At 34.4% G+C, this 25230-nt stretch overlaps 2 protein-coding genes and 1 long non-coding RNA gene across 3 annotated transcripts; 2 read left to right on the top strand and 1 right to left on the bottom strand.

Moving 5' to 3' along the window:
- Positions 1-601: 601 nt before the first annotated feature.
- On the bottom strand, positions 602-7283 carry LOC107470595 (uncharacterized). The gene is made up of 14 exons (XM_016089997.3): positions 6842-7283; positions 6537-6663; positions 6171-6417; positions 5358-5399; positions 4743-4814; positions 4467-4602; positions 4197-4354; positions 3519-3603; positions 3250-3419; positions 2858-3019; positions 2448-2606; positions 2002-2262; positions 1555-1824; positions 602-1215 (listed from the first exon to the last, which is right to left on the bottom strand). Exons 1-14 carry the CDS (start codon positions 6912-6914, stop codon positions 964-966), a joined length of 2214 nt encoding a protein of 737 aa, XP_015945483.1. The 5' UTR covers positions 6915-7283; the 3' UTR covers positions 602-963.
- Positions 7284-7629: 346 nt separating this feature from the next.
- Positions 7630-8272, top strand: LOC107470556 (uncharacterized). The gene is made up of 2 exons (XR_001588456.3): positions 7630-7937; positions 8039-8272. It is a non-coding gene; the product is annotated as an uncharacterized LOC107470556 (long non-coding RNA).
- Positions 8273-16119: 7847 nt separating this feature from the next.
- Positions 16120-17150, top strand: LOC107470536 (protein ENHANCED DISEASE RESISTANCE 2-like). Its single transcript, XM_016089934.3, has one exon. The coding sequence runs from the start codon at positions 16311-16313 to the stop codon at positions 17148-17150; it is 840 nt and encodes a 279-aa protein (XP_015945420.1). The 5' UTR covers positions 16120-16310.
- Positions 17151-25230: the final 8080 nt, after the last annotated feature.

Raw genomic sequence — 25230 nt, 5'->3', positions numbered from 1 at the left:
AAAAAAGAATCAATTTCAATTTTTCTTAGTGAGTTTGATAAATTTGTTTTAATAAAAATAAAAATTCTAGAAAAAAAAACAGTTTTCTTAAATTACCTTCTAAGATATTTTGTTTACTTAAAAGAATATTTTAACATAATGGATAAATAAAAAATATAATACCACATCTAATTAATAATCAAAAATAATTTTAAATGAAGTATTAAAATATCAAATTACTTTTATGTTAAAAAAATTCATAAATTTACCCCTCTTTTTTTTCGATGTTCAGGTTGACCAAGTTCTTCTCCCTGTTTCCATTAGTGTTTTATCAAATCGATTAATCGAGTATCTTCCGGGGTGTGGACAATTAGTTCCAGAGTACGACAGTCTTAATATACTTTTGTAGTAAGAAGACTAAAAAGGTCAACGAATTTGGTTTGGATTATCCACAGAACCACGCAGCCACCATACGCTGGAATCTTTGAGTTGAACGGATACCGTATCAATTGGGGTTTGCGCTATACAAGCCTACAACATCAGCTCATAAAGTCCACATTTTCCATCCTATTGCACCAACTCATTTAATAATTAATAAGTAGAAAATACTAAATAACTAACATTTTTAGTGAATAAGTAAATATAAAAATTAATTGATGTTGAATTAGATACAAAATAAATAAAAAATATGGTCATCTTAATAAAAAGTACTCTCCACAAGAAGGGGGGAAAAACCCAGAAAGTTGCATGCAATCTATTTCACATGTATTTTTCCACTAATAAACTAAAAAATGTATGTACATTGATTAAAAAATTGTAAAATATATAAAATAAATATCAAATTATCCTCTTTTATGGGCTGACAAAAAGTAGAAGAGAAAACCGTAAAATTTGGGAGGTATGTGCTATAGTCAGAATGAAATCATCTTCATACCAAAGAAAAAGAATGCCTAGAAGACACGTGGAATTTCTAGCGCAGGAAAGTCAAGGGTGTGTAGTATATCTACCTGAATTTGACCATCTGTGAACAAGCCTTGATAAATATAGCCAAGAAGCTACTTGCAATTTCTGGCTGGAATGTGTAGCCAACGCTGAAATAATGTCTATAACAAATTTATGGACCTCAGGTTTCAGTGCCATCCTCATTAGCATCGCTGTCCACTCCTCAGGTGCCAGCTTCACCACCTCACGAAAGTATTGAAATCCCTTTCCGATCCTTCCCAGCATAGCACGCTCCTGCAAATATACACAACAATAAGGAGGGGTTGATGGCTTGTTTCGTATCTTGATGTATTTCTTTATTTTCTGTTTGTTTGGTTTGTAATTTGCTTAAATTTATGTTTTGTTTTGTTTGTATCATGCTGAACCTTGTAGTTCAACTCTGACTCTCATGATGTTTGAGAGTTTTCTGAAATGATAAAAACAAAAAGAACGAAAAACTTCAACATGTACCAGTGTTGGACAGCCAACATGATCCAGTGGTGAAATGGAAGTTTCAATCGAGAAGGCCAGGACAAAGATATTAAAAGAATGATTTTGCCACAAATAAACGGGCTGATGAACGTTAGAGAATACCTCGAATAAGAAGATATTCTGTTCTTGAGGGTTCTCATTTAACACACAATCAATCACTTCATCTTGCAGAAATGCATCAGCTGCTTCAACTATATCCCGAAGAAGGAAAAGACGCACTCTCAGACCCTTGTCTGATAATATGAATAATAAAAGATCTTCAGTGGAATCAACCACAGCATGCATATCAAATAATTTCCAAACGGGACTAAAATGCTTCTCAGAACTTGGATCTCCATTTAAATCAGAAGCCTGTTCAGATATTGCTGCTATCTGAAACAATAATCCATATTAATATAGTCCACAATTTAAAACCGAGTGTTCAAACTTCAGTGCCGAAATAAGCCTTATCCAGAAATTAATTACATGATACAAAATTATTGAACGAGACCATCAAGATAATAACAATTACTTTAAGAAGCAAAGTGGAAGAGTAAAGAGAGAATATACCAGGCGCTCTAGCCGGCTCCACCTTATGGATCCATTATTACGAATAAGCAGCTGCCTCAAAATTTTTCTCATATCAGGACTTGGGTCAGCTATAAGTCTCCCAATGACAAAAGGATATGCACTCTCAATGACTTTAAAATCAGGATCTAGAACTTTAGCCGTGCCTTCTAGTGATCCTAATGCTCTTATGACAAGAGCATAGTCTGGCGGGAGGGAGAAATTAAATTCATACATTACATCATATAGTTGGTTCATAATTCCCTGAAATCCAAAGCAAGATGGGACTTAGAAATAGTAAGTGCTATGAAATGATACACTGATGGATATGCATGAAGATGTCCAAAGATATTGAGGCCAATGATTAACGCACAATAATATCAGCAAAAAGCTAAAGCCATAATCCAGCAAACAATTGATCCAAGAAAGGATTAAGGAAAATGACAAACCTGAAAATCTTGAGATTCACCTGTCCGACTGGTCCGACGGGCAAATGATGCTTGCAGTGCATCAGAAACCCCATGTATGTCAACCCCTTCAGGAAGAAATCCTAAAGAAAGAAAGTCATTTGCCAAACCCAGAGAATCACGATTAACAAAGTGCACAATCTGAAAGGAATTAAGACTTGGCATTAGTGCAGGAAACTGAGAAAAATGATGAATCTGCAAGGTGCTATATCAGAGAGAAAAATTGGAATACATCATCTATGCAAAATGCATGCACAGGAGACATTTCACCTCATAAAGGAAGTTACCATAAAAGGTAGCAGAAACTATATAGGAATAATACTCAATCAATTGCATACTTGCATCTATTAAACATATTTCTGTCAGCAAATAAATATTTAAATAATTCTCACAATTTGAATAAGACCTATCCGGTAATGCCTAGGAATATCCCCCATCATTCCAAAGTCAAAGTATGCAAGTGATCCATCACCAACTGCTACAAGATTTCCTGGATGAGGATCAGCATGGAAATAACCAACCTCAAGTAGTTGCCTCAAAGAGCAGTATAATCCCTACAATGACATAGGAAGGAGGCAAGGAACATTAATTGGCAATGCCTAGCATCTTAAGTAATATGGAGCCAAAAGTTAATGTACCCGTTTATTTAAAACAATTCATAAATACATGTAACCATATCAATTTAAAGATATGCACATGAGCGCACACAAGCAGTGGAATAAGAGTCATAAAACAAACTGAAACGGTCAAAGCATGTGGCAAATAATGCTTTTTGCTTTAATACCTGGTCAATGAGTTCCCTTCTGTTCAAAGAAGCTTCCTTCAACCCCTTTTCATCTGTAAGCTTAATTCCATCTATCCACTCCATAGTCAGTACAGTGGTACATGTATAGTCCCAATATATTTTTGGAGCTTTGATGGACTTCCTTCGTTTGTGTTCGACATTGGTACCACCTGTAATTTTGCAGCCATGTTATTACCTCCCTATGTAAGTCGGTCACCAAGCTAAATTGTGTACGAAAGAACCATTCATCAAAGAAGCATTGAACTTACTTGAAGACCAACAATATAGAGAAGCAAAGCGCTCAGCATTTTTCCCCTCTAGGACATAATCAATTTCATCAAACATGTGCCTGACCTGTTAAATTAAAATAATAACCAATACATAAATCAATTTGAAAGCAAACTGAAATTTGACACAGGCAGTCTCAATGGCAATTATCTTTGAGACATAATGACAAGAAAAATATTCACTCTGAAGCCATGTCTTGGATAAAATTTCAAAAAAGAAGTCCTTTAATCAGTAGGGCTATACTCACATATTTATACCATACATAGGATACAGTGATCCTATTGTAGGATCCATTAAAAAAAAGAAAGAGGGACCCACAAACACATGTGATTCTTACTCTTCTCTGTATCTCTGTACTCTCTCACGCTGTATGAGAGTATCTCCTATTCAGAAATGAGATTTTTTTTTCTATTTTCTCTTAAGAATCAATATTATACTCCGGCCTGCTTCTAAAAATATTAATTTAGAGAGGGAGGTCATTTACTTTCTGACTATAGCAGTTACAAATTTTAATCTAAACAGTCCACAACAATGTATGTAATATTTCTAAAGAAAATATTGCACTTCACAAAAATGCTTAAATATACCCACCCACAGGATGGAAAATATGATACAATGTAGCCAACAGAAATTCACAATCTTTATAAAAAGAAACTCACCACTTCATTTACAGCCACTAAAAGATCTTTGCGGGCCTTGGCAAATCGTTTAAATTGCCCTCCAATCATATGGAATAACAAGGCATCAAGGGTCAATGAAAGTGACATACCAGGCCTCTGAACTTTAACGGCTACCAACTCTCCAGAATGCAGGTGAGCTGCAACACTTGAAGCAACAAAGTAAACATTTCAATCCTCCTCAACCCAAATTTATGAACAAGAAGAAATATCTTATTGATAAAGTTTTAGTTATCTTCCCTGGCAACTAACCTTTGTAAACTTGCCCCAAGGATGCTGCTGCAATAGGTGCAGGGCTAATGTCACTAAAAATATCAGAAATAGGAAGACCAAACTGGGTTTCAATAGATCTGATTGCAGCATATGTTGGAAATGGGGGTATTTGATCCTGCCATGAATAACAAATTATATCGCAAGTTGATAGCAGATATGGACAGGTAATAATCAATTGATGCATGCATCTACAACATTTGATTACATGCTCTGAAAAGTACAATGTGACTGGAACTACGGAAGAGACCTCTGTACCTGTAACTTAGCTAGTTCTTGGCAGTATACTTTTGGTAATACATCAGGTCTAGTGCTCAATGCCTGCCCAAGCTGTAATAATGAATAATGAGTAGATTAGTCAAACAGAAGAACTTTCGTAAACAATTATTTGTTTACATTTTCTCTATTATGTATAATGTCATTATGATGAGGGGAAAATGGAGCACAAAAGTAAAAGCTTCGTATATAAAGTACAGAGCTTCAAAATATGGAACTTCAAAAGATCCTATAAAAGCAAAAAGAATTGCAAGCATGAATATTGCAATTCCATGGTAATGGTAAAAGTGATTGGAGGTGAATGATTCTCTAAGCAAACAAATAATGTGGAGAAAATAACTACTATCAGCTAAGAATTGTATCAGATATCATTGGAACAGTTGCAGATTTATTTAACATGAGAAACCAAACACTGTTACCGTAGACCAGGAAAATTTTGTACAAGATAGAAAACAAATTATGCCATTTAAAGTGTATATTTAATAGCAATCTATGCTTGACACGTTAAAGTAGAAAACAAGTAATAGAAAGGAAGAAGAGTGAGTGATGGAGATGAAAGCAGAAAATATTAGGAGGTAACCTGTGAAAGAAACTTGCCTTAATGTAGAAAGGACCCAAGCGTATGAGTGTTTCACGAAACTGCAAAAAATAGTTTTGAAATCACTGCTCATTCCAGTCAGTTCTCTTACCCTAGTAAGTACGATAATAAAATAGTATGGACCCACACTCTAGTCTCGAAGAAATATAAAGTGTCAGTTAATCCTTGTAAAGAAGAAATAAAATATACAGCCATACTTGAAAGCACATTTAGACATAAAATCAAGGGGTTCTTTTACATAGCCAACCAATTTATCAGTGATAAATGTGATACAAGACCGCAATTTTCAAGGGAAAAAATTGCAAAATGGTCTAATTTGCATAAAAAAACATCCAATAGATATCAAAGGAATAAAAGGTCCAACAGTACATAAAAATACAAGCAATGTCAAACTCAGAAAGTATCAACCTTTAGTGACCAAATAAAGGACATGGTACAAAACAAGTTCACACACATTCTTTTCTGCAATTGAGGGAGGATGGACACAATAAATGAAAAGGGTTCTAATACAAGAAGCTGTCTTGCAATTACTTGTTTGATAGTTTAACTGGTCTCAATGCTCTATTACCTCAAGGCCTTTTTCATATCCAGAATCTTAAATATTTTCATCAAATTATGTCCGGTGATAATCCTTGATCAAATACATGCTGGGAAATAAAAATCTAAAGCCTCATTCATCAGTATTTTAAGGCAAAGGCGTTACCAAACTCGATGATGATATGTCCTCCTAAATCACCATCCTAACCATCCTCCAAGGATAATGTTTTTCATTAGAAAGTGTATGAAAAGCATCGGCAAGAAACAATCCTTACCTTAACTGCACGTTTTTCAACGTCTTGAAGGAAGAACTGCCATATTGCTAGCCTTAACACATGAAATGAAATAATTGCTGCCCTGTACAGAGCCAAAAAGGGCCCAAAGCGGTAGATAGCGTTGAAGCTCTTGGAGCTGTAGGTTCCAAGGGCACGCCCAAATTGATTTTCCAGTGTTTCCCTCCTCCTCCTCGCATATTCAGCAGATGGCGTTTCACCGTGCACACTGGTGAAGCCAGTTGAATATCTGCAACAACAGCATCTCAATGAACCAAAAGAAACCAGGCACACGCAAAGATATAATATGAAACAAAAATGGCTTCATGATTCATGAAATCAAATTCAAGGGAGGCAAATGAAACTCACGAATTCCGGTGCAACAAGCAAGACGGCGACCAGCAATGCAGCCTCTCACCAACCTCAACAAGTTCTAGATATTCCAGCGGCATGCATTTGCGTAAGACACTTCCAGTGGCACTCTCATGCCGTAAATCTGAAAGAAAGAAAGGAAAATAATTCGCGCTCTAACAAAGACACTAGACACCATAACAACAAGAAGAGTAACAACGTAAATCAGGTATATAATCATAAATCCAAATTCTAATACTAACACTAAATTTTAGGAAGTAAAGCGAAATGGAATGGAAATCGCATAAGCATGGAAAGAGTACTTGGAGAGATAGGCAGGGGAGGGCGGCGGCGGTAGAGAGCGGAGGCGGCAGCGGCAAAGGCATTCCTCTTCATCGATATAAAGGGAGCTGAGGAGTGGTATCAGTGAAAGAGAATTGAGGAAAGAAAAGCAAGAGCATGGGAACACCAAGTGTTTGAAAAAATGCGTACGAGAACCCAGTGAGCCATGACAAGTGATGAGGGAGGGGGAGCCGAGTGAGTATGAACCATTTCAGAATTCGGAGTGAGTACGGTGGCTCTCTTATTGGGAGCAAGAGGAAAGCGACACGTGTGGTGCTACGTGGTAGCGTAGACACTGAGTTGGGTAGTTGGCTCTTGTCAACAGTTTCGGCCACCGTGCCGTGAACCGCCCCTCAGCTCTGCTTCTCCATTTGGATTCAATGCGTTTGGGGAATTGGGGTCTTCTCTATTTTCTCTATTTTTTTTTTTTTTGTGAACAGTTTGTTTTCAGGGCCTGATGGAGACCCTCTCTGCCTCTGGACTGCCAAAGCTGCAATGCCCAATCACTTCTTTAGCGTTAAAAGAATAACAAAACCAAAAAGAAGCGAGTCTTCCAGTCCAAAAAGGAAAAAAAAAAGAAGAAGTGAGTCTTACCAAATTTTAATAATTTTTTTCTCATGACACAAAGAAAATAATTTGTATTTAACATTTTACGTAAAAAAAAAATATTATTCCCTTTGTTCATCTTTATCTATCGGTTATTTGTTTCGTAAATATTTATTTCTTTCATTATTTTATGTAAAAAAATTTTATAATTAAACCAAATTCTCAATTGTACCTATCACTAATTCGATATTGCTATTTATTGATATAAGTTTGATTTGATAAAATTTTTATATTCTTTATTATTTGAATTTGGCCCACCTTTCTAGATTTTTCCTAGGGGGTTCAGCTGGGGTTTTATTTGTTGTTGGCCGTGAAAGCTGAAAAGGAAGCCCTAATTTCAGCTCTGATAAGTGTTTTGGGTAATTTCTGCGTAGAATGGCGAAGGATCTACACACATCGACGCAACCATGGATCCTCGATACGGTTCCTTTAATAGTGGTTATTCTAATCGGAGCTCACGTCGTCGCCCTGGTAGTTTCATTTTCTTCTTCTCCTTCTTGATTCATTCTTTCATTGACTTCACACTACAAATCTCTGAATCTGTCATGCATTTATGCTCTTAATGTCAATAGGTGTATTGGATTTATAGATTAGCCACTCAGAAGCAGCCTCAGCAGAGGAGAAAGACTCACTGAACAACAAGGTCGCTGAACCCTAATTATTTAGATAGCTAGATTAGTATTGTTGCCTTGCTCCATAGACACTGTAGATTACACAGAAATTTAATGTTGCTTAGGAATTTATGCTGATGCCATGTATTGGACGCCAAGTTCGAAATTAAGCAAATTTAGTATTGGTCTCTTATATGATGCATACTTCTGTCACTGATTTGCTATATCATTTTATGAGTATGAAATAAGTTTCTGTTTGTTTTGCCTGTAATAATAGTATTAACATGGCAGCAGCAATAGCTCAGTTTAAGTTAATTATACTTTTTTTTTTCCTGCTGCGTTTGGAATTTTGGAAGCGTATTCTATTTCTAAGTTTGTGTTGGAGATGTTGACATGGTATACTAACCCGAAGAATGTTTTGCGTGCACATTGAATTTTTAATTGTTTGACATTGAGTAACACTAGAGAATAGAGATTGTTTGCTTCCACGCAATTCCAAAGGTGGTGGATTCGGTTGTGCCGAAAGGTAATAACAGTTATGCTTTAAGCATTGAAGTTTCAGTGTTAGTAGGAATAGTACTTTCTGACTTTTGTTACCATCACCGTGATTTTTAAAGCAGCATCTTGATATCAAATTTGGATGTGTGCGAGAGAGAAACGATTCCAAAGATTTTCTAGAATTATAAAGATTCTAGAGAAGATGTAATAATAGCAGTTGACATATGTTAGTTAATGAAAACCAAGCAGCACAGTACATGTAGTTTGTCTGTTTTAGTTTGAGTCACAAGGTGATCCCTGTCTATTGTATAAATATCCATTGCTCCATGGATTTGTTTCTTGTGTTTGTATCTCTGGGACAGTCATAAAATTAGTATTTTCTTAAGGGTAATTCTACTGTGTCTTTTGTTTGATGTCTAATTTTTGTTTAAATTATTTTTTATAGTAATTTTAAAATATTTAAATTTTTTTAATTTTTATACTTTTAAATTTAAAATAAATTATTTTACTTATTTTAGTAATTAGACAATATTTTTTAAGTACTATAACGAACACATTTTTTTAATTAGTGCCCAAGGCTTTATCGTTATGAGTTATGACAATCGAAGTCTAAAGATGCTGTGCTTTATGGGAATTGGGAAAGAATCAAACGAAATGAAATGAGGAGACTTAACAAGGTAACATTAGGTAATGACTTGTGTGGGGCCAGTTGTTGTAATGGAACAAGGGGGGACAAAAAATGACGGAGGAGATGAGCTCATTACGGTGCTCTTGGGTTTTTGTAGTCTTTCTTTCATAATATGAGCTTGCCGTCCGTGGCTTGTATGTACGTGTCGCTCTCTAAATTCTAATCATGATTCTTTGAATCATCAATATCCATATCGTACCGTCCAATTTTGTGTCAACGCTGGCGTTTTCCTACCCATCGCTTCTATACTTGAATTTACGTTGCCATCCATGGCTTTCTCGTGAAACTCGCAATCGAAAACTGGTGGAAGTAGCGAAAATTGCCTGTCAATCTTTAAATAATAAAAAGTATTAAAAAAATAACGAAAAGACAGAAATGAAATAGATTTATTTTAAAGATATTTATATATAAATATGTGTTAATTATTTTTAGTATATATATAGTATTTTATATTTAGTAAATTATTTAAAATTTAGCAAAATATATTGAGATATAATTATATATATTTACATTAAAAATAATAAATTATTTGTATAAAAATATATTAAAATACAAAATATATAATCGAATATCTACCTATTTTGATCCTCAAAGAATTTCGAACCAGACACTTTAGTTCCCAACTAAAATTAATTATTCGATTGGTCCTAGCAATTAACTCTGTCAGTCACTTAGGTTCTTTGCTCTGTCAACCCTAATGGAAGACAAAATAGTCCCTGACAACTCTAACAGGAGACAAAATGATCCATGACCTTCTCTGTTCGGAAACGACACTGTTCTTTTCCAATTTTTATCATATCTCGCATAACATTAACAGTCTAACACTATAACTTCAAGCTACACAATGCATACTCTACAACTTCAATGTTCATAAGAAGAAAAATTCTCAACTCATTCTCAACCAATTCATACTCAGGAAACTAATGACTATGTCTCTCAAGTACTTATCATCTTAGATGGATCCTATGAATCTAGACAACAAGTCCGATTTGTTAAGATCCGCCGTCATTGTCGCCCTCTCTCTCCTCCTCTGTCCTATCATCTCCATCACCACATTGTCCACCGCTTTGATCGCTTCCTTCAGCTTCTTCTCCGAACTAATGTTCAGTAATCGTTTCAGTTTTTATATGAGCGGCAATGACGATATTGCTCGTTGTATTGATAGTCTGGATGTGAGATCGAAATTATCTGCCAATTTGGACTCCGAAAAAGAAGGAATGACGCCCTCGGGGTCCACTTTAAATGAGAATTTGCATGTGATGTAGAAGGAGAATCTTCTCATGATGTCCTAATATCCAACAATATATATTCTTGCTAGAGAGTGGAGAAAAGCGTCCCCTTAGGGTAGTTGTAGAACTTGGTCTTGAGGATGTGGTGGACGTTGTCGGGGTTGAAAGGATGTTGTTATCGAGAACGTGGAGGTGGATGCTTCTAGTGGGTGAAGTACAGAGGAGGTGGATGTATCAGTCACAAAGATTTAGGAAGTGTCTGGTCCATAACATGTTGAGATAAGTACGATACGAGTGACAGTTACACCATGGCTTGATCTTGGAACTGAAGAGGATGAAGAAAAAGATGGAAAAGAAGACTCTGAAAGTGAAGAAGAAGAGTATGAATGTTAGAATTATGTGAGATATAATGAAAATTGGGGAAGAATAGTGTCGTTTTTGAACAAAAGGGTTAGGAATTATTTTGTCTCCTGTTAGAGTTGTCAGGGATCATTTTGCCCACTGTTATAGTTATCAGGGACCATTTTATCTTCCGTTAGAGTTGACGAAGCCAAAGATCTAATTGACTGACGAAATTAATTGTTAGGGACCAATCAAATAATTAATTTTAGTTAAAGACTAAAGTGTCTGGTCTGAAATTCTTTGAGGACCAAAATGGATAAATACTTTATATAATAAATGAGTTAAAAATTTATATACTAATTTGCAATAATAATTTGATAGTTTTTTTGTGTACATAATAATTTTTAAAGTTAAGTATGATTTTGGTCTTTAAAGTATAGGCCAAAAAATTTTTTCATTCCCAATTTTTTTTATATAAAATTGTCTCTAAGATTTAAAGTAGTTTTAAAATGTCATTTTGACTTAAATCTTAAAATTTTAGACTAAATTATTCCTAACAAAAGAAATCATAAAATTAAAAAGAAAAAGAACAGATAAACCATTAATGGAGTAAAAAGGAACCACAAAAAAACCATTAATGGAACATCAACAATAACAATACACAATATTCAACAGCAACACAATATTCAAATTCAAGAACAACATCATTCATTGCAATCTAATATTTTAAATTCAACAACAACATAGAAAGGAAGAAGAGGAGGAGATTTGAAATCATTTGTGGAGAAGCACGTCCATGAGCAAGCGTGGTGGAGATGATGTTGGAGAAGACAGAGTCGTTGTCGTCGCTGCTCTTCACCATTGTTGTTGCTCCTCGCGTGCTCGCTGCTGTTCTACAGTTGTCGCCGTCTGTGTTTGTTTCTTCTTCTATTCTTGCTTCTATTTCTTCTATTTTTGCTTCTAATGAAGAAGAAGAAGAAGAGATGATGTGATGGAGAAGAAGAAAAAGAAGAAAAGAAGGGTATTTTGATTCGAAGGACGATTTTAAAACTACTTTAAACCTTAGGAACGATTTTGTATGAAAAAAAGGTTGGGGACAAAAAACATTTTCGACTTATATCTTAAGGATCAAAATCGTACTTAACCCTTATTATTTTATCATTCATCTATCATATTTATTAATAATAAAAACAAAAACGAATTAAATTTTTTATTAATCGTAATAAATATTTTGGCAATCCTAATCAATTAAAATTTTATCCTTAATCCGTTACATTCGTAAACATTGGTGAAATTATGTTTCTTGGTAATTCAATCGATTGGAATTGATACACATTCGATTGAATTTTTCAAGGCATGCGAGTTTTTTCTTATTCAATCGATTGTTCGTGTTACCCAATCGATTGAGTCTTCAAAGCAATATGAGATCTTCAAAACAATTTAACACAACTAATTGATTGAATGGTGAGACTTTGTATTGTTTTGAAGACTTTAATTGATTGAGTAACACGAACTTTAGTGGTTGATTCGAACAAGAAGATGGATTCGATCTGCGGCCAATTTTTCAAGATCGCTTCGTACATATCGAGAGTCCTGAACATCTTCTCCGGTGTTTTCTTGCACTTTGCAACCATTTCCGGGAATCCAAACAACATCATGGTGGCTGGCGCCGTCTCTAGTGATCTCAATGAAGGAAGTCTACGCGATCCGTTTCTCCGGCGCAATGGCAGCGAAGACACTATCGCAGAGTATCTTCTCACCGTTGAAGAGAGTTTCGACGGCAACCTTCCTCATGTTTAGCCAGTGCTTGATCTTCAACTTAACCACCTACCAATCCATCTTTTGGAGACGCGAGAAGCTCAACTGCTCCACCCCAAGATTGTAAAAAGCTTCATCAATGATCGATTTCCTCATTCACACGTAAATCCTAACGCACTCTCTTCCATAGCCAGTGGAAATCATGCAATCCGAGATTGCCTTCAAATCGTTGGCGGCAAGCATGGAATCTCTCTTGGCATCAGCGACTCCTTCTTTGGCAAGGCGAAACTCGTCGTCAAAAATAAAATATTTATTACGATTAATAAAAAATCTAATTTGTTTTTGTTTTTGTTTTTGTTTTTGTTTTTTATTATTAATAAACATGATAGATGAATGATAAAATAATAATTTATAAAATAAAAATAGATTTTATAATTACATAATATATAAAAGATTAATTTATAATTAAAATTAAATAAAAACTATTTGTCAATTATTAAAATACTTAAAAAATATGTTTTGTTGTGGGACCATTTAATGGTCCAAACGTTTTGAGACCATCGAATCCGCTGAGTTATTCAAATGGATCATTTCGGAGAAAGTTTTAAAAGGAAACTGGTGAGGTCCAAACCAAGGATACTATGGCCTTTGTGCCTTACCTCATATTGAACTGTGACTTTGGCTAGTTATTGTTAGAGATAGGAATATAACCCGTATTTATGGATACCCATTTTATCCCTATCTAAATAGAGATGGTGTGGAGTAGATTTTTATGGGAAGAGAAGTAGGTTGAATTTGGGTATATTTGTCTTTATTTATGTTTAATTTGTTTGAATTTTGTTTTTAATGTTTCAATAATTTTAATTTTAATTTTATCGTTAACTTTTTTGACAGTCAATGTTCAGTACATTTTTTTTAATTCTATCTTTAATATTTATCATTTTCTTCTTCATTTTCACTTTTCTCTCTATCGTTACCATCACCACCACTTCCAAAGTCCAAACACCATCCATTACAGTTGTCACTCTTTTCACCATCATTCATTATCACTACCACTTGTAGCTAAGTAAAAAATATTATTATTTAAAAAAAATATTTAAAAAAATTATTATAAGTTAATTTATGCTATATTATTTATTTTAATTAAGTTTAGTTTAAGTAATTTAACAGTCTAATTGTTGCTGAAATTTTCAATTGACAATAAACATATAGCACCGTAACAGTTACCAAAAACGGAGTATCAAGAAGTAATTGTCAATTGGCGTAAGATGGTATATAAATAAGATTTTAGGCAAACATTATAAGGAGTTCAGTTCTTTTGAAAAATATTTAGAAACCCAAAACATTCTCAACCCTTTAATATCACAGAGTAAAAATTGAGAATTTTAAGTAATTCTTTTTAACTCAAATACTTGTAATATACTTTTTTTAGTTTTTCTTAATAAAATTTCTTTACTTTTATATGTTCTTTTTCTTTACGCTTGTTTTTCTCTTCTTCATCCTTTTCTTTGATTTTCTTTAATCATCCTGCTCTCAGTCGATGAACTCCTGAGTCTCAATTTTTTCTTCGCGATTTTCATCGGTCTTGTATTGCTTGATAATCTTCTTCAGGTTGAGATGCTCTTCTAGTCTATTTGATTTGATGAATGCCAGTGCTTAATGCTTTCAAAACACGAAGTTATCGTCAAGAAGCTTAAAGGACACAGATTTTATTGTTGCTCATGCAATGGAGTTTGCAGAAGCTTGGGATTTGCTTGGAATTGCCATGGATTAGAACCTGAGAGCTCTGATACCATGTGAAGGTACCAGAGGTCCTTCAAAAAAGAGAACAGGAAGGTGAGTTAAGAGAAAACAGAAAAAGAAGAAGAATCTAAAGAACTGTTGTGATGTATTATTGAGAAAATAAAGAGTACATTATGAATACACACTTTGTTATTACATTGATACATGCCTTATATAGTGCCACTAATTAGTCACAATTTACTAGCATACTTAGGTATTTGAATCTGATCTATATTACTAGAATAAAATTTAAGTACAAAGTAAATCTTTAAGATTACTTTCTTTTCTTCTGCTGCGTGTTATGAACACATAATAATCCTACAGAAATGACATAGAAATTTTTGGTAATAACACGAGAAATCTTTAAAGAATCACAAGTTCAAAACCTTAACCAACAAATTACATTCAAATATGTTTTAGAACCAAAAGATACATCAATTTATTATTAATGATACAAAAATGGCTAAACATCTTATATATAAATTCAATACTACCCAACTAGTTCAATGATAAGGAAAGTATATTATTTAGTCGAAAATGACACGGTTAAAAAATTTCAGGTGCTAAAATTAAGAAATTTTTTTGTCCCAGTTAAACAATTTATGTGCTATTTTTCTAATAAAATTTGCACAATTTAAAACTCTCATTCTTCCTCCGATTTATTATTATTGTTGTTGTTGTTATTGTTGCTGTTGTTGTTGTTGTTGTTGTTTTACATTCTCATAATTCTTGTTTCACTCTCTTAACTAGAACTTGCGTTAGGTTAAGAAATTACAGTGTTAAAATTGAAAAATTTCTGTGTCATGGTTAAAAGTTTCGATACTATTTTCTGATAAATTTTACATATCTCAAAACTTCTCCCCTATTTTTTCTTCTTCATCATTATCATCTTCTACTTTTTTTCTTGTTCATCTCTTCTTCTTATTTCATTTTTTCATAATTCTTCTTGTTTTATCATTTTAATAAGAATAAAAACAAGAAAAAAAGAAGAAAAAAATAAACAAAGAAGAATAAAAAATATAATGATGCAAAACTACCAGAAAAAAAAAGAGGAAAAAATGCAACAACAACAATAATAAAAAAATGATAATGAAGAGGAAACACACAAAAAATAAGAACATATTCATATTAAAGAGTGCGAGATGTTTGCGTTATTAAGGAGTTAGACACATTCTCACTAATGAAATTGGTTTTCGTTAAGTTTTAGCCAACTTAATTGAATTTAGTTATCAAAAAGACTTGAATATGTAATGAGATTGATAAAAAATTAGTCTGTATATAAAAATAAGTATTTGATATAGGTATAATATAAAAAATTATTATATTATTATAAATACATTTAATTATTTATATAAATATATAGTAATTAATTTTAAAAATAATTTTTAGTATGCATATAATATTTAAAAATTATATAATTTTCTTAAAAAAAAATTTCGAACATCAATCAATTAATAAAATAATCGATGAACAATTTAAAAAAAAATTAAAAGTCAGAATTTTCACCCACGTGTATTATGTAATTAAAAGGTTACCAAAAAAATTAATTAAATTATCTAAATAATTAATTAATCTTAGACCTTAGTCACAGTGGTGTGCGTGCTAGAATTTATTTATGGAATCGAATCAATCTAAAAGATAAAAGATGAGTAGATGACATCGCGTCTCAACCGTGTTACCCTCTTTAAAATGCTCATTAGCGTCATAATCTATACTACAGCAATAGTGGCACTCTCGTAGTTTTTACAACAATCAAGCCCGTTTCAGTACTTATAGAGTTATAGTCTCCCACTTCCATAATCCTAAAAACCAACACTGCGACAATAAAGAGAGAGTTCTTCTCTTTTCTGCTGCGTTGTGTTGTGCGCAGCCCAGACAGACATTACACCAAACGCTGCGTTTCAATCTTAATAGTTCCTCACTTTTTCTCGATTTCATGTGCCCTACCAACCCCTCTAGCCGGAGCTCCACCTCCGACGACAGCGCCTCCGATTCCTCCCACTGGATCTCCGACTCCATAAACGGTGGATCACTCCGCCACGTGGACCTCGACACCGGCACTAACGGCTGGTCCTCTCCTCCCGGCGACCTCTTCCACCTCCGCTCAGAAAGCTATTTCACGAGGCGCCAGAAATCCCCCGCCGGTGACTACCTCCTCTCGCCGGCGGGCATGGACTGGCTCAGATCCCCAACCAAGCTAGACGACGTCCTCTCACGCGCCGACAATCGCGTATCCAACGCGCTCCGAAGGGCTCAGTCGCAAGGCAAATCCCTAAAGAGCTTCATCTTCGCGGTGAACCTACAAATTCCAGGAAAGGAGTACCACAGCGCGGTTTTCTACTTCGCGACGGAGGATCCGGTCCAATCCGGTTCTCTTCTGAACCGGTTCATAGACGGAGACGACGGATTCAGGAACCAGCGGTTCAAGCTGGTGAACCGGATCGTGAAGGGGCCGTGGATTGTGAAGAAGGCGGTGGGGAGCCACAGCGCGTGCTTGTTGGGGAAGGCACTGACGTGTAACTACCACAGAGGACCTAACTACTTCGAGATTGACGTTGACATTGGGAGCAGCGCCATCGCGAACGCGATTCTGCACCTTGCCTTGGGATACGTGACGAGCGTGACAATCGATATGGGATTCGTTGTGGAGGCGCAGGCGGAGGAGGAATTGCCGGAGAGACTAATTAACCACAATTTTCTTTTGTTTATCAAAAAAAAAAAAACAGTTGTAGATTCATTTGCCCTATTTTTAGGGGGTTTTTTAGGGATTTGCTGAATATTGAGTAATAATATTATTCTCACGAATTTGGGCCCTGTTTATATTTTTCTTTGCCGCTCTCAATTATGCTTAATATCCGGAGTTAGTTTAAACTTTAAATTTAATTAACGGGTAAGGAAAAGCGTGAAAAAGATGGTAGGCAGTGAGAAATTATTATATGGGAATTAATCTACTTAATTATTTAGTGAACATGCAATAATTTCTGGGTTTTAATTTCTCATAGAGTATATTAGATTTAAGTGCAAGAGAATCGCATTATTTGTGGGCATCAATGCATCATCACTTTACAGCATCTGCATTATGTTATGACTTATGAAATAGTTATTAGAGTGGGCGGCGCAGTGGACTATTGTAAGGTGAATGGAATCGCACTGTGGAAAGAGTAGGTAGCATATGAACCATAAAGTGATGTGTTAGCATTAGATAATTGACTGGACTTTAGGATTCTTTGTTCCCTAAATCTTTATGATGACTATGCCATAAAAAGAGAGAAATAAATCTCAAGCATACAATTGCGAATTTGAATCGGGACAAATATTATGCATAGGTTCGGTTCTTCCAGAGTGGGATAAGATAAGCATTTATATTAGGAAAGAAACATGCCACTCTACGTTGCGTGTAGAATCTTCTATTTTAGCCATGGAGCGATCATATTGAGAATTTGAGATTATACTACCATTATTGGATACAATAGTTAGTAGTATTTTATTCCTGCTCCGTTGTCGTTCTTGTTCAGAATGTTATTAATTTTGTAATAATCTGTGAAGAACGGAGAGCTATGATGGCATGATCCTGATATTTTAGTTATAAAATCATAATGTACGGAGGAGGGTCTGCCTCATTAGTCATTATATGTTGATGATACCGCCCGCCGACAGGAAAAAACGAAGTAAAAAAACGTGTTCCTATATGTAAACAAAATAAAGTCTTTATTAACAAATTTATTTTCATAATAAATTAAATAATATATATTTGTATAATAACTAATTTTAGCATATTTGTTGGTCGAATATTTTTTCAAAACGACTAAATCGAATAAAGGATAGATTGGAGGAGATGTGCATTGATAATAAGGGCTTTGATTTAAGTCGAAGTTGTAGAAGCACAAAGACAATAGATTGAAAGATGGAAATCGAGGACAAATTATGTGAAAGTGGCTGGACAAATTATGTGAAAGTGGCTGTTATTTGAGTCTCTATTTAGTGAGAAAAGTTACTTTGTGATTGGTTAGAAGTGACATTTAACAGCATAGAATTGGTCAAACAATCCTATAAATAAACAAGGCTTGGAAGGAACTAAGGTTGTGTTTGTTTACAGAGACAGAACACAGAGACATAAAATCGTATTTGGCAGAGAAGATATGGACAGAGATAATGTGTCCCGAGACACTGAATTAGTGTATTTTGTGTCCATCCTAACAGAAAGGACACAGAGACACTAACAAGAGACACAACTTATTTTTTATTTTTTCTCTCATTATTCTTGTTAATTTTTCATAATTATATTTTTTATTATTATATTTTTCATCTCAAATTTTTTGAATGAAAAAATGAGAATAAATTGGATTTTCATAATTTATTCTAGTTTATCGCCAAACAGAATACAAAAACACAAAATTTTGTGTTTCTGTCCATCAGTGTCTTGTCCTGTCTTGTCCTCAGTGTCTTGTCCTATCCTGTTTTCGAAAACAACCTAAGAATTAGAATTCAATTTTAGAAAATATTTTGGTATTCAAGCATCCTAGTAAATCTGTCAAAAGATTTTTTTTCTATAAGATTCCTTATATGTTTTTATATTTCTTTTAAATTCCTTGTAATTTTCTTTTTTTTTTTTCAAATTTACTTTCTTTTTGTAAAGTCTCTTTTCTTTTCCTCTTTTAATGTTTCTATTTTGTATTTGAATTTAAAGTCCTTTGATCATGTCAAAGGTGTTTTATTGCTTGTTTTTAAATTTAAAGCCATTTACTTTGTTTTTTTTATTTTTTCCATTCTAAAATCTTTTTAAATTTTATTTTGTCCTGATTATCCAAAAGACAAAATCTTTGGTGCACAATTGAAAACTGGTATTTATAAAGAGTAGATTTTGCTCCCAAATACTAGATATTAAACCAACCATAATTTGCTAAAAAATCGGTATAATAAATTGGCATGTTTGGTGGGACGATTTTAAATAAAGTGTGTCAAAAGATTTTTTGTAATGATTTAATTTATGCAATTTCGAAGTGGAAGGGTTATAAATATGGTTGACGAGATTTCGAATACCAATGTTGGGTCTTCTATAAATGATAATATTCCTATAATAGTTGCACAAACTTCTACAGAATTGACGTTGCATACAGAGGGCAATATTCATAATCCAGGTAATGAGTCTCGGGATAATGTGACATTTAATAATTCTCCTGTTGGGAATAATGGGCGTAACCCATGTCCACGAATTTCTCCAATGCAATTGCAACCTCATGTAACTGCAGGTCGGCCTCCTTTTGGCATTACTCCTAGTTATATCCCACCTATGAGTGGTTATGCGCCTCCAAATAGGTTTGGTAGTGCACCAGGAGCAGTTAATAATCAACCACCTATATACCATTCTGAATTTTCTCGAGAATATCAGGTAGGATCGACATTGAATAATCTTGATTTGATGGCTACATTTCAACAGCATATCGACGAGAGTCATCATGATCTGGTCAATTTATTAACTCAGCAGATGACCACTATTTTAAATTCCATAATAGCTGATCATGAAACAAAATTCGATCGTTTGGCTAGGCATGTTCAACGAATTGCTCGGATCGTTGATTATGATGAAAGTGATCGCCAAAATGCAGAGGTAAACCCTGAAGATTTAGGGGATAATCCTAGAGAAATAAACGATAATGTGAATCTCAATGGGAATATCCCTCACATAGTTCAACGCGATCAGAACGCTGACGATGTGTTGGCTAGGATGCGTGTTAATCAACGAGGTGAACGTTATCAAGTAACTAGGATCGTCGAAGATGTTCTTAATAGGGTTGTACCAATGTAGGTTTTATGAATCAACCATATTTTGTTTCTGCATTTCTTGCTGTAGTGCATATGGCAGAGGGGTCAAGGGATGTGAAAAATTCCAAAATAATAACAAAATTCGTAGGAGAAGTTGGATAATCCACTACTGAGCTTGCCCAATATATGATCAAGTTAGGCAACTTAGCAATTGATGAAAATTTAAAAATAATTTTTTTTCTTCTTCTCTAACGAAGAATGCTTTTACTTAGTTTTCAAACTTAAGGCCTAATTCAATTGTTACTTGGGCACAGTTGAAAAGTATTTTTCTTGCTCGATTTTATAGGGGTGAATTGAATGTAACTATTACTGATCTTATGGCTTTAAAGCATGATGATGGTGAGTCAATTGATGACTTCATGATCCGATTTAAGAATGCTTATAGTCGATGTTATGTTTCTCTTCCTGAAAATAAGGTAGTAAAGATAGCAACTATAGGTTTAGGATATTACATGGTTGAAAGTTGCTAAATGTGCACATACCTGATATGGCTCATCTAGCGGAGAGAGTTCGACAAGTAGAACTTTCAGAGAGAAAAAGAAGTGTTTAAGAGTGAAAAAAAGTATAAAAATAAACTTTTTGCTCGAAAAGAAAAGGTTTTATATATCGAAATGGGGTCTTCAAGTGAAGAATCCGACTTCGAGTTCCTTGAAGTCGACTTGGCTAAATTAAAGAAATGGCCACCTTATGTTTTGTTCTTTGCTTAAGAAAATTGCAAACGTTGATAAATCAAATGATCTGAAATATAAGAGTAAAAAAAAGTATAGTTTTGATATCTCAAAATCGGAACAAATATTTGATGTGTTGTTTAAAGATAAACAATTGGTTTTACCATAGGGCAAAACATTACTTTAAGTTAAAGATTTGAAAGGAAAACCTTATTGTAAATTTTATCAAGCAACTAGCCATTCGACTAATAATTGTGTCCGTTTCAGGGATTTGATTCAAGAGGCAATTATAGAGGGGAGGCTGAAATTCGATGATGGCAAGAAAGAGATGAAGGTCGACACTGATCCCTTTAATGCTGGAGAAAATTTTGCCGAACCTTATTTTATGTGGGGGGTCAATATGGCTGGATTTACCTCCTATGAGTTTTTATCTGCTTTTGAAGCTAATGTTCGATCAGATTACCTCAGTGAGGATCAGGGATTGTTAGAATTTTTGATGCATTAGAGGTTGAAGGATCGAGATGTTTTCTTATGTCCTCGATGTAATGTTGTATTCGATGTTGAAGCTGTAGCTATCTTTGAGAAAGAAAGGATGACAAAAGAGCTGGCTCATAAGGAAGAGCAAGTTCGTCAAAAACATCCCTCTCGAAGTCAATAAGGGCAAAGTTCTTGAAATTCCCAAGTAGATTTTTCACCTACACTGAGTCGCTCACAAACATTGGGAGTAAATGAATTAAGAATGGCCATGAGTTTTGTGATCAAGAAGTGCAGCAGTATCGACAACGCCAATCTCAAAGGAGTTACAAAGGATTCAATTGGGGTCGTTATCCATATCCTCAAGGAAGAACAAGAGGAAATCAAGGTGCACGGTATTTCCACCTAGTTGTATTTAAGAAGCCATCAACTTGCCATTAACTTCCCTAAGTAAGGGGGAAACACCCTTTGGTCATAGCAGAGTGGATTTTCATTTGACGGAGAGACTTATCCCAAGAAAATACATTTCCCTGTGAAAGTCGGTAAAGGAAAAGCTGTTGAAATCGCTCCCGACAAATCTACTGAAAAGAGGCTGATCTCGATGAATAGTATTTCGATGAGGATAATGAGGAAATGGTAATCACAATCTCCATTATTCCTATAGAATATTTGGAAAAATATGAAGGAAATCCAAGTGAGGATTATGATTTTGAAGATGAGGAAGCTTTTGCTTTAATTTGTGAAGATGAAGAGTTTGGTTGCTTTAAAAGACCCATAGAAAAGCAAAGGTCACACATTTGATCACTACATATTAGTGCCCTCATGAGTGGCATATGTGTTGGTAAAGTGTTAGTCGATGGGGGGCAGCAATTAGTTTGTTTCCAAAAAGGATACTAACCAAGGTGGGAAAGTATTATGATGATTTGATTCCTACTAATATTTTGGTAACGGACTATAGTGGTGTACCTGCAAAAGGTTTGGTGGCTCTCTAAGTTCAGGTTGGTTCTTCATCTTGAACTACTATTTTCGTGGTGGTTTCTTCAAAGGCTAGTTATAATGCCGTATTTGGCCATGATTGAATCCACAGTGTTGGGGCAATATCTTCGATTGTGCACCAAAGTATTATTCTTTTGACCAATGAAGAAAAATCTGAAGTGATAAGACAAATGCAAGTCTTTATGTTGAGCTGATGCATGTCGATTTCAAAGTTTATCATGATAAACTGAAACCTCTTAATGTCGACAAGATGCTTGATTACTACAATGGTGAAGGCTGTTTTTAATTTCAAAAGGACTTAATGTGAAGTTTTGACACCCAAAGCTCAACTATACTCCTACAGGGTGGGAGTAATTGTTTTTTAACTATGCTAGGTAGTTCGATCATGTTTTGATATAGTTAATGATCAGGAAATGCCGAATTATTTAGTTTCTTTAAAGAATTATCTAAGTAGTTTTGATTCTACAACATGTTTTTCCTTTTTTAGTGATGATTCTTCTGATGAACTGGAGTCAACTAGGGATTTTAATTCAACGATTTCAATTCCTAGCGCAGTTTCGATTCCTAAAATCGAACCTGGTAGTAATTTAGGTTCTGCAGCATGTATTCCCATTTCTAAGACTAGTATTATTAGTCAGCCTAGTGTCAATGTATCCCAAGATTCTTGCTTCCTAAATGACTCGACAGCCAATTTGGCTGATGATATCAATAAAGTTTATTTTTCTTCACAATCAGTTGATCTTTCTTTCGATTGTGTTTATGATCTCAAACCGTTGGGTTTAGAAAAGACTTCAGTTAATGATGATCATATTGAAAAGGGATTCGAATCTTAAGATCCACTTGAAGAAATTAATTTAGGACTCAATGGCGATTTTAGACCCACTTATATTTGCAAAAATATCGATGAGCAATTTTGAACGAGTCTGAGTACTCTTTTGACTGAGTTCAAAGATTGTTTTGACTAGAGTTATGATGAAATGTCTGGTCTCGATCGTTCTCTAGTATAACATCAATTGTCTTTAAAACCATTTTCTCAACCAGTAAAATAGGCACCTCGACGTTTTGCTCTTCAAATCAATCTCAAATTTAAGAAAGAGATTGAATGTTTAATCAAAGCAAAGTTTATTCATAAACCACTATTTTATGGTTTACAATGTGTTTAATTGTGTGGTTTTATCATGGTCTTTACCCACTTATTCATATAATTAGCATGCATTTATATTTCCTTCCTAAAATTATTACATGATTGAAAACATGCTTCTTTGGTCTTAATTTAGCTAATCTTAATCCTCTCTTATTACCATTCGATGCCTTGATCTGTGTGTTAAGTGTTTTAGGCTTTATAGGGCATGAATGAGTGAGAAATTGGGAAGGAAGCTTGAAAAAATGGAAGGAACACAAGAAATTGAGGAGATGACCAGCGAGAAGTGACGCGTACGCGTCAGTGACGCGACCGCGCGGAAGAAAGGAATTCCCAGTGACGCGGCCGCATGAGTGACGCGGATGCGCGGATTGGAAAAGCAGAAGCGACGCGGAGGCATAAACGACGCGCCCGAATGGAAAAGAAAAATGCCGAATGACGCGTCCGCGTGAATGACGCGTTCGCGTGATGTGCGCGATCTGCAGAATTACAAAAGTCGCTGGCAGAGATTCTAGGCCGGATTTCAACCCAGTTTTCGGTCCAGAAACACAGATTAAAGTTAGGGAACATGTAGAGACTCATCATGCTTTCATAACTCACAATTTTAGATTTTAGATGTAGTTTTTAGAGAGAGAGGTTCTCTCCTCTCTCTTAGGATTAGGATTAGGATTTTTAGAAATTATGAATATTTTTATCTCATCTTTTTATCAGGTTCAATATCTTTTTATTTCGACTTCTCTTAATTGTTGATTATTTGGCTTATGACTCTTCATATTTGGATTGATTTTATTTTATTAATGCAATTGAGGTATTTCAGACTTATATGTTATTGATGCTTTGGGCCTATCCAAATTATTTTCATTCAAGTAGATTTTATTCCCTTTTGGCTTTGGTTGATTAATTGGTAACTTTTGAGTTATCAAACTCATTGTTGACTGAAAATTGGAATTCTTCAAGGATTAATTTGAGATCCAATATTTCTAACTTTTCCCAAGGAAAGACTGGAATTTGAGGATTCGAATTAATTCATCCACTTAACTTACCTTCATAGTTAGATGTTAACATAGTGGGAGAAAAATTTAATTCTCATCACAATTGATAAGGATAACTGGGATAGGACATCCAATTTCTCATACCTTACCAAGAGTTTATTTTACAGTCATTTATTTATTTTATTCGTCATTTATCATAATTGCTCCTCATTCTTAAAACCCCCAATTTACAAACTCATAACCAATAATAAGAACATACCTCCCTGCAATTTCTTGAGAAGGCAACCCGAGGTTTAAATACTTCTGTTATCAATTTATTTAGGGGTTTGTTACTTGTGACAATCAAAACGTTTGTAAGAAAGGTTGATTGCTTGGTTTAGTAACTATACTTACAACGAGAGTTTACTATAACTTCTAAACTATCAATCTTCAGTTTCTTTCAAAATGGCGCCGTTGCCGGGAAATTGCAAACGTGTGCCTTATTATTGGTTATTGTAAATATTTTTCAAAAAAAAAAATTTATATCTTTTTAAAAATCTTATCTTATCCTTTTTCAAAAATCATATCTTTTTCAAAATCCTATCATATCTTTTTTCAAAATCTTATCTTTTTCAAAATATTTTCTTTTTGTTAGTTTTTGTTTTTATTTTCTTCTACTACTATGAACTCTCACCCCTTTGGCTATGAGTCTGGTTACAATTATGTTGCAGGAAGAGAAAATTACAATGAGAACAGACATCAAGATTGAAACAATCAAAGATG

The sequence above is a fragment of the Arachis duranensis genome, chromosome 10, assembly GCF_000817695.3.
Source record: "Arachis duranensis cultivar V14167 chromosome 10, aradu.V14167.gnm2.J7QH, whole genome shotgun sequence".
Lineage (NCBI taxonomy): Eukaryota > Viridiplantae > Streptophyta > Magnoliopsida > Fabales > Fabaceae > Arachis > Arachis duranensis.
Note: the sequence above shows the minus strand (reverse complement) of the source record. Positions and strands in the feature narration are given on the sequence as shown.